Source organism: Malus domestica, chromosome 16 (genome assembly GCF_042453785.1).
Source record: "Malus domestica chromosome 16, GDT2T_hap1".
Classification (NCBI taxonomy): Eukaryota; Viridiplantae; Streptophyta; class Magnoliopsida; order Rosales; family Rosaceae; genus Malus; species Malus domestica.
In genome coordinates, this window is record NC_091676.1 from 5,622,570 (window position 1) to 5,633,123 (window position 10,554).

General features: G+C 36.1%; 2 protein-coding genes across 2 annotated transcripts; one reads left to right on the forward strand and one right to left on the reverse strand.

Annotated features, from left to right (window-relative positions):
• Positions 1 to 977: 977 nt before the first annotated feature.
• On the forward strand, positions 978 to 2,612 carry LOC103402954 (probable LRR receptor-like serine/threonine-protein kinase IRK). Its single transcript, XM_070815453.1, has one exon. The coding sequence runs from the start codon at positions 978 to 980 to the stop codon at positions 2,610 to 2,612; it is 1,635 nt and encodes a 544-aa protein (XP_070671554.1).
• Positions 2,613 to 2,787: 175 nt separating this feature from the next.
• On the reverse strand, positions 2,788 to 6,797 carry LOC103402953 (uncharacterized). The gene is made up of 9 exons (XM_008341741.4): positions 6,317 to 6,797; positions 5,654 to 5,734; positions 5,078 to 5,542; positions 4,650 to 4,785; positions 4,282 to 4,444; positions 3,668 to 3,796; positions 3,319 to 3,513; positions 3,087 to 3,209; positions 2,788 to 2,975 (listed from the first exon to the last, which is right to left on the reverse strand). The coding sequence occupies exons 1-9, from the start codon at positions 6,519 to 6,521 to the stop codon at positions 2,868 to 2,870; spliced, it is 1,605 nt and encodes a 534-aa protein (XP_008339963.1). The 5' UTR covers positions 6,522 to 6,797; the 3' UTR covers positions 2,788 to 2,867.
• Positions 6,798 to 10,554: the final 3,757 nt, after the last annotated feature.

Consider the following 10,554-nt stretch of genomic DNA (forward strand, 5'->3'; position numbering starts at 1 on the left):
ATCAAATATTTAATGACGAAATTAATATTTACTAAATTATCATGCGTCAATTGGGCGAATATATTTTTTGTATTAATGAAGATGGATATAACCGTTAACCGATAAAAAATCCATTATCCGGTGGTTATGATTATAGATAATACCCGATGATTAATTTGCGGTTATGGATATGGTTAATTTTTGTGGTTATAGAGATGGATATAGCATTTCCGTTTCCAAATCGATCCATTGCCATCCTTGATCTACCTATGTTAGAAACAAAACATAAAACGTTACAGTATAATTATTAATTACTCAGATAAGCAACTCATCGTGTTTCCTTGCTCTAGTCCTACATTAAATAGTTTACAAAATACATATAAGATTTTCGTTTATCATACTGGATATACAAGATTCTACGATCACAAACAATATGCAAAATCTACTTTTATATTGAATTTTGTGAACACATTGCACAAATAGTACAAAAGATTTACTCTTCATGCGTAAAACAAGTTTGCAAATACTTTCCAATTTTAGAAATTTAGAAGTTAATATACAAAATACATTTTAAATTGTCTTCAATGAGTTTTCAAACTATGATTTTGTGTTATTATATAAGCATTCATGATTTTTTTTTTTTTCAATTTAAGTTTATGGATATTTAAGGTTGACTCCCCATTGGTAGAATTTCTAACTTCGCTACTAACAATAATACAAGAATACATGATCAATCAAAGCAAGTGCATAATTAAGGCATTTCAACCATTGGATTTCAAATCAAAGTAAGTGCATAATTAAGGCATTTCAACCATTGGATTCCAAATCAAAGTAAGTGCATAATTATGGCATCTTAACGAGTCGAAAAAATGGTTGCAAAGATTTACTCTTCAAGTACAAGACAAGTTTTATCCGACCATGCCTATATATATTAAGCCCTAAAATACAAGTTAAACTCAGAACAAATATTCTCCAAATCCCCAATTAATTAAGCAAAGATGACCAAGTTTCTATGGGGGTTTGTGCTACTCATCACCCTCTCAACAGTTGGAGAGGGAAACACGAGTCCCAACCGAGCATGCAACCCCGATGACCTCAAAGGTCTAACCAGTTTCAAGGCCGGAATCCACGTTGACACTTCCGACCGCCTAGCGACATGGGTTGGCAGTGATTGCTGCGCGTGGGATGGCATTACCTGCGACAATAGGACCGGCAGAGTGACAGAGATCAACCTACCAGGCTTCATGACAAAAGATGATGCTCCTTTCGATGCCTGGATGGAAGGTTCTCTCTCTTCCAAAATAACTCTCATATCATTCCTTGAAGTTCTGCATCTTGGTGGTTACTCTGGCCTTTCCGGGAAGATCCCAAAACTCATAGGCTTTCGCCTTCCGAGTCTCCGAAAGCTCTACCTCTACAAAAACAGCCTCACTGGACCAATACCAGAATCCATTGGTAGGCTTTCAAATCTAGAAGAACTTTTTCTGCCTGGGAACAAATTTTCTGGGTCAATCCCATCAAGCATTGGTAGCCTTAAGAATCTGAGTTCGCTACAATTGTACTCGAATCGCCTTTCGGGTTGTATGCCAGATTCACTTGCAAGTTTGACAAATTTGGTGCATTTGGATCTTAATAGCAATTCTCTAACTGGTCACATCCCACAGAGAATTGGTCAGTTGCAAGTCTTGCAAGACCTTGATCTTTCAAACAATCTTTTGTCCGGTAAGCTTCCACCTTCAATGGCTAATCTTTCAGCCATTCAAGTTATTTGGTTGGACACTAATTTTCTTGAGGGGCCAATTCCGTTCCCGTCAAGCTCTGCGAAAATGACTTCTCTCAGGCTCTTAAGGCTGCAGAATAATCGACTCATCGGAAAAATACCACCCAACTTCGGAGATCTGGTTTCGCTCGAAGTTGCTTTCTTATCAAATAACAAGCTTGAAGGAGAAATTCCAAAATCCATTGGTCAACTCTCACATCTTGCATACTTCAACATCGCTCACAATATGATTCAAGGATCACTGCCTTCTGAGATGTCTTCCCTCAAAAATCTCAACTCGCTCGATCTGTCATTCAACCGTTTGAGATTCTCCTCCGTTCCAAAATGGTTTGCAGAGTTGCCTCTTTCTCGAATTTCCTTGGCAAGTTGCGGAATTCAGGGCCAAATTCCAGAGCTCTTACGCACGATTCTGACTCTCATACAAGAACTAGACTTATCAGCCAACAATCTCACCGGAAGCATTCCGACATGGATTGGAGATGGAAAGTTTGCTCAGGCGCTCTACTCATTAAACCTGTCCGATAATTCACTTGTTTCAAAGATCCCCGACTCAATCGCAAACTTGCAAAGGTTGATTTTGCTTGATCTCCACGCAAACAAGTTAGCTTCCAACTTGCCAGAGGCCTTGGGAAATCTAAGCATGCTAAAGACTCTCGAGTTGCAGCAAAACCGCTTTTCCGGGAAAATTCCATACGGGTTGTTGAAGTTGAGAGAGCTAAAAACGTTGAACTTATCAGACAATCTTCTGGAGGGGAAAATCCCAGAGGGTAAACCGCTCAGTGACTTTCCGAAAAGCTCTTACTCCGGAAACAATGGCTTATGCGGAAAGCCTCTGGCTCCCTGCAAAGCCTAGTTGAAGGCCTCCTATCTATGCAGCCAAATAACTTTTGGAATAGAGCTCTAAATCTCCGATTTATATAAATTTATATTTCTTTCAAGCATCTGATCTTTTAAGTAGTTTGAAAACTGAAGGATGCTTGTTGCCTCAGTTCATGGAGATTCTTTAGAGTATAAAACGACACAAAAGATGACAGAATTTCTTCTTGAATTTGAGCTGTATTAATGAATAATTATAAGATTTACATAATCCCATCACTTACAGGGGGGGTTAAAGGGGATCTTGGGTCAACCCCAGTTGGTGGTAGTTCATGTAATCAATTCCGTTCAATCGTATACAACATAAGATCTGCTCCGGCAACTCTTCGGGTTTGTTCCCCTGTTTCGAAATGCAAATATAAGGTATGGATGAATAACTTCAAAAGGCCAGCAAACGAACAGAATAAGGGATTAATTATAGAAGTTTGAAACTTGCTACCGGGAAAATCACCTGAATCGTGAGCCCGACATCCAATATGCAGTGCTTTAGTCTATCTAGGAACGCTTCAAACCCTTTCCTAGAGATGTAACTAAATCTGTGCATATCCAAATCAATCTCGAGGTAGTTTTCTCCCTGAAATCCATTACGGTTAGCAAGAAAAGAAACACTTAAGAAGCCATATAAATCGATTGCGAATTTGGAAGACTGAAGTAAGCAATTAAAGTAATCCAAACACACTCACCATGTAAAATTCATGTTGAGGACGTGAAAGAACGGGCTTTTCATTGTAAGCCTGCATAAGTTTCCGCTCCGGTGCACTCAAGTGAAGATCTTCCACATTAGCAACACGTCCCAATATTTTCAACCTCTCTCGAAAGGGAACAATTGTGTCCACAGGAAAACCTTTGACCTTTTCTACTTCATCGCCAATTAACCTCTGGTTTGAAAAAAGGCATGGACATGGATTAGTAAATTATTAAGGTATGCTACGATTCCCCCCAGCATCATAACTGATGAAGATATGATATTTACGAATAAAGTTCAATATGAAATGGGAATACAACAGAATCTTCAAAAAGGCTCCATCTTACTCTGATATTTTCTTGAAAATTAGGTGGAAGTTCTTTAGAGTACATATCATTAAGCTTAAAGTACAAAACAAAATTCATCCCTTCTCCATCTGTCTCTCCCTGAAAAATTGCAGCAGGATACAACGGTACCTGTAGAATTAACGAAAAGGACAGTATTACAAAATCTGAACATATTTACACATATCTAGAAAGCAAAGCCATTTGAATCTCATTAACTAACGAGAAGGTATCTAAACTAACTACCCATCTTGAACTCAATTTGAGCTACAAATTTAAAACGAGCAAGATGCATTTGTCTGGCCCCGACCTTTGTTTAAGCGGTGGACGGTGGTCGGTGGGTAGAGTGGGAGAGCCTTAAAGTTAGAACCTAGCCTGGAAAATTATTGTCACAGGTGGAAGGGTATAACTCCTCAACTGTTACAGCTTATTGGCTATTTAGAAAGTATTTCGATTCAACTTATTTTCTGAATCCGAGCTGGATAGTTTGGGAAGTCTACTACTAAGGGCATACTCCGCATAAGAATAACAGAGTATTAGAAAAGATGGACAACTGTGCATTACAGGAGAATTAGAAAAGGAGAGAGGCGGGGAGAGGAGAGGGAGATCAAACTTACCTGTACATTTACAACAAGAATAGCGGGAAGATCTCCAGAAGAACTAACAACAGGCAGCTCGACAAACCGAGCTATATGATCTATCTTTCGCTGAGATAAAAATACGTCAAGACCAAATGGATAATATGCAGCATAGCTGGGAGCATGTTCCTTCTTTCTGTCCCTGCAACAAAGAATATCAAATTTTGATGGACGCCACTTACAATCACTATTTTACAACTACTACTATTTTTTATTAGATTATGTTAACATAAAAAGTGTGTGAATTTATTTATGAATATGTCCTATACCTATATGAATGTACATATGTACATATGTACATGTACTAGTGCTTTAAGTAATTGAATACTTTCCTCTGGGAATCTTACTTAAAATAATTCGGTCCCCGAACTTTGAAAGAATTTGGCTCAATATGTGACCAAGAATCAAACATTTTCTTTTCCATAGGGCAGAAAGGAACTTGAGAACCTGCTATTGGTCTTTGCAGAAGCATCTTTGAGGACACTGGAAATATGCCCAAAAAAAAGGATTAGTTAAAGGAATTACATATTGATATCTTTACGCTAGACTAAAGAGTCAAGATGCTTAAAATATACGAACACTAAGACTTACAACGAAATATTATGACATCTTTATGCTAAACTGAACATACCTGCTTGACGAATGCCAATACTGCGTCTAAAGACTAAAGAAAATGCATACTCATGATAATACGATAAAAAAGAAAAGGATAATATGTGTGTCTACCATTTGCATGTAACATATTGGCACATCAAAACATAGTTCTGGTTCTTACATAAACTTGCGTTAGGATGTCCTTCTTTCCATTTGAAGGGAAGTTTTATGGCAGCCTTTTTCCTTGCACTTGGAGGGCTAGAACTCAGTGACCTTCTCTTTTCAACCGATGGAACAGTTGAAGCAAGACAAGGCAGACAATGGCTTGGAAGAATCCCACAATTGTCCAATATTCCTTCCTCCTTGGTAGAAGATTCATCCACAGAAGAGGAGATTTCATCAAGGAACACAGGTTGGTTTGCTTCAGCAGTCGAATGTCCATCAACGTCATTACCACTCATGATATGATTAATGCTCTTCTGAGAAACTACACTGACAGAGTTGTTTGCAGAATCCCCTCTCTTATGCATCTGATCAGCCGATGAGGCATGCAGGTCAATAATATTATACTCTCCGCAATTGGCATCTCTCAATGACAAATTGCTTGATACGGATACGCGTTCAAATCCATTCACAGATAACACCTCTGCAAATATCAAGACTTTCAGTAATTCAAACATAAAAGCATCTAATTAATCAGAAAAAAACATGAAAATGAATACAATATGACTGAAATCAGACATCTGTGAAACTTTACCATCCTGAACACTATGGAAATCTTCATCGCAGTCGGACTCAAATCTTGCAACCGGATCAAACCATGCGTCTTCACTACCTTCTGCGGATGCGATGACATTTTTAACAACAATCAGGAACCATTGCCATAGAAAAAATTACAGTAAAACGCAATTTAAGAATTACAATGTTCGAAGAAAAAGAAAATGCCACCGAAATCCTGAATAATCTGTCGGATAAAATTCTGTTCCAGAATGCCATTTGCATTAAAAGACCAAGACAACATAATCTTTCAGTAGCAATATCTTCTTGCTTCATATCAAATATGAACTAGCTCCGAGACGGATTTACTTAAAGACTGAACCTTTCCAGAAACAAAATCATAGCATAAATTAAACATTTGGTGGTTCTCAAAGAAAATTACAGCATGTTCTCTGGTCAATTGCTCAATCTTAATTATGATGTTCTTAATTATTATCTTAATCAATCACGTTCTTTTAATTATCAAGATAAGTACTCACAAGAAAGCTCAAATTTTCCCATGAACAAAAAAAGAAAAACCCAGAATTATAAATACCAGAAAAATAACTCAATTCCAAACAAAAAGCTCCAAAATTTCACCATTTAACAACTTATAAAACAGAGGATTCTAGAGAGGGAGAGAGGGAGAGATGAAAAAATGGACCTTGGAAAGTGGGGTTGTTGAAGGTGGAGCGATCAGGCGGGGCGGACCGATCAAACTTGTCCGGCGATCCTTCCGACAACCGACCGGCCCGACCCGGAGTCTGTTTAGCCCGCCCGTCTCTCCTCCTCTTCCGGGTTCTCTTCCTCTTCGACGAGCTCAATCTCCCTCCGACGCACCCCTCCGGCTTTGACACGCACGCCCCCATAACCCCCTCCCTCTCTCTCTCTCTCGCGCTCAGATATCAACAAGACAACCGTCGCCAATTCACCATAGCATAATTATAGAGAGAGAGAAACAAGAGAGAGAGAGAGAAAGAAAGAGAGCTGGAAGGAGCTAGCGTTTGTTTGTTGGTCGTTGGTTTTTTGTTGGTTTTTGTTTGTTGGAAGCAAAAGCTCGAGGCGGAAGCTTTAATGGCAGGCAGAGTCAAATAAAAGGAAGTAAAAAGGAGGGAGAGAGGGAGCGAGAGACGGCAGTTGTTGTGGCAGCGTAAAGGCATCTCTATTAAGTTTATAGCGGTCAGTGAGTGGTGGGGTTGGAGAAATTTTTATTCGGGAAGATGGTATACATTACGTGTTTTAATAAAAATTATGAAAAATTTTAATTTTTAAGTTATTAACCTTTTAACGTACATAACTCATCATTTATATAAAGACACGTGATATACTATCTCGTGTGATGGTCATATTAAAAAATCTCTCGTGAGGTTGGGATGGGAGTACGCATCCAAATGATTTGACACGTGGCGTCATGTGGTTTTACTTGACCCTGGAACGTGTGGGTTTTCATTCTCTCCGTGTGTGTTGGTTTTGACGCTGGCGTTTGGCTTACGTTGTTCATTAAAATTTCACGGTTGGGAAAGTACTTTTTTATTTTTATTCAAATTCATGTAGTTGTGCAATTGTCTGATTTGGTTTTATTTTTCCTTGATAAATAACGAGTTTAATATTTAATTATGATCGAAACATTATGTAGTATATAGTATATCTTTTTTATATTGTTGTGTCAAAAGTTCGTTACAAAAATTTAATTGGGTCTCCATCTTGACATGTCATTTGATAGTACATCTCACATAAAAGTATAAGATTATTTATTTTGATCCCCTAACTTTATGTGGCCTCCGATCGCGTCACTCAATAATGCATTCCATATAAAATGTTTATCTTGTAATTTGTACGTAAGCATAAAGGATAATGCTAAGGAGATTAAATTTAAAGATAAAATTTGCAAGCTAAACGATGTGTCACCAATATGAATGAGCATGTTTATCAACGTTTAAAAAGTAAACAAATTATCAACTTTCATATTATTTAGTTTCTAAAATTTCATCTATAAAGTTAGTCTCCCGCATTACCCAAACATAAATATCTTAACTCTAAAGATAAATGATTTTAAATATCTAACTCTAAAGAGAAATGACTTTTGAGGGTAAGGACCAAAGCAGTATTCGTTGGTTGTTCCATCTGATTTCTTTTTCTTTCCATTCTAATAGTGAGTCCAAAAAACGTCGTCGTCTCGTAGATGATAAAGCTGTGCTACACTTCTTTGACAATTACAATAAGGTCGGCTAGCCTACCTTTACCATTTCTACTGAAATGATTAGGGAAAAAACAAATCAGAAAATCATTTTATTTTAATTATTAATAGTAATATTATTATTTCTTAACAACAAAGGAAAAGTGAGAGAGAGAGAGAGCAAAATAAATAAAAAGAGAAAGAAACAGAAAGAAGAACAACTTTTTGGTGATGGTGGATAGTTAAGAATCTTAAGATGGGTTTCCCCTTCCCATCTTAATATCTTGACCCTTTCCCTTTGTTTTGTCCACTCATTCCTCACCTACCAAAATTGATTTGATTTTTTTTTCTTAAAAAAAAAAAAAAGAAAAAAGATTTTCTCTTGATACTCCGCAAGTGAAATATAAATTAAAATAAAATCCATGCTTTCATTGCTTTATGTTTGTAATTGTATAATATTATGCTCACTTGTAGGATTTCGTTCTTTGTATTTTGTACGTACGCAAGGTATAAAGGTAATTTCAGTACGGGGAAGAAAGATTATTAGAAATTTTGTAATTTTATTGTACCAAAACACAAATTTTGATTGATAGATAAGCTTGTCACATCGCCAACCATAGATCTTTAGTCAAATAAACTTATGTATCATAAATATAATAACAGGACAGCAAGAAAAATATGTTATACATTTATATTTCTATAACGGTGAATTTTGTCGTTGATGCTTGTTGTTAGAAATATTTGTATTATGCTTATCTGAAGGGTTTTTTTTTTTTTTTTTTGTTGTGGTTGTAATTTCACATTTTATACAAAAGAAAGAATAATTATACTAAAACTTTAAACTAATCTTAATATTTTTTTAAATAAATTTTATACAAAAACCGAATACAAATACAAATACAAAATGTTGGAAGCAGGACTCGTGTACTGCCATATATGTTGTTGCGTAGGTGACTTGGCAAGGCCCCACGTTGCAGGTGTGAAGTCAGTAAACCAATAATAAGCAGCAAACAATTAATTGATGAATACAAACGTCGACACGAACACTAAATTCCATGAGGAAACGTTCGTGCATGTCCCCGATAGCGACACCCAAACGTCAACACCACCTTTGCCATTGGTGGTAGGGATTGAGATTGGAATTGTGATTGGGATTGCATTGCACGTCCTTCAAATGGAAATTTATTTTAGTGTGTTCGGAATACAGAGTGATACACGACATGTTATTATAAATAGAGATTAATTTTAATTTTCAATTGTCTTTCCATTTATATAACGACATCTAATGTATCATTCTGTGTTCCGAACACATTAAAAAATCTCACCATTTTTTTTAATCTTTGAGTAACTTGATCTATGTTATTGGACATGGATCTTCTTCGGATCCATTGGTTCTAATCCACCAAGTCACATCATCTGGTCCATTGAAATTTGATCCAACGACTAAAATTATTATAACTTTTAAAATAGGATCATGTTTGCAGCCGTTAGATTAAATTTCAATGACCCATATAATGTGAGTTGGTGGATTAGGACCAATGGATTCGGAAAGGATCCATGTCCTATGTTATTATATAAGTGAAGATAATTTTTAATTTTCAAGTGTCTCTCCACTTGTATGGTGACATAGTGTATCACTTCGTATTCCAAGCATACTAAAAAATATATCCTTTTTGAATCTTTGAGTAACCTCATGTATGGTCTATGATTTAGTAGAGTGTGCCATTGTTAATTCATGATTCCTCATTTGTTTATTTAATGATTGTTCTACCAAACAAACTATATGACTTGTTTAGCAATACTCTTAGAGGGTGAAGCAACTAATTAATGCAATTAAGGAGTAAAAGAGCTTTAATTGGTGTTTACTTTATTCTCCTAATCGGGAATCAAAGTCCATGTTTGTTTGGAAATAATATTGGAGTGCTCGTTACTCCAAGGATTTAGGTGGCTCTGCCATCGGCACAAAGCTGCATAAAGCCTCAAACCTTCCTTTGTTTCCAGCTACTTTACTCTTGGGATTAACTTCTTTTTTAGTCCTTTTAGGATTTGAAATTCAATACCAACCTCAATAAAAATATTATACGATAATTTACGAATTATAATATAGATGTACGATACTTTTTATATTCTATGATTTATAATTGATAACTTGTGTTATGACATTTCAAACTTATATTCAAGGTAACTTGTAAAATGTTAGCTCAAATTTGAACCCCCAACTTCTAATATTTTTATCTTCTTTGTTAAGAAAAGTAAAAACGTATGCATTATGCATGTGTAAAATGCACACATGCTCATAAGCACTTTCGTTAAAAGTGTTTTTTTATTAAAATTGCTTTATAAAGAAACATATGGTAAGTGATTCTTTTAAAATGCTGGTACAACCTAGAAACAAAATCAATTTTTTTCTAATGTCACCATAACAGACTGTTGAAACAAGAATCGACATCAGTCTGTTACGACTTGGACACATGATTTATGCACGGGTACTTAATGTATCGAAATCTCCACGACCAAAGAAAAAGAAAAGAGAAAAGAGAAATATCTCTACAACCAAAGAGAAAAGAAAACAAGTGAAAGTTCAAAGGGAGTGACGTACCATATTCATATGGCAAAACCAAAGTTGACCAATGTTAACTTCTTGCTTGTGGTGGAGAAATTTTTAGTTGTGACGGAAACACAAGCAGTACACTACATGTTTTAATATGAATTATGAGAAATTTTAT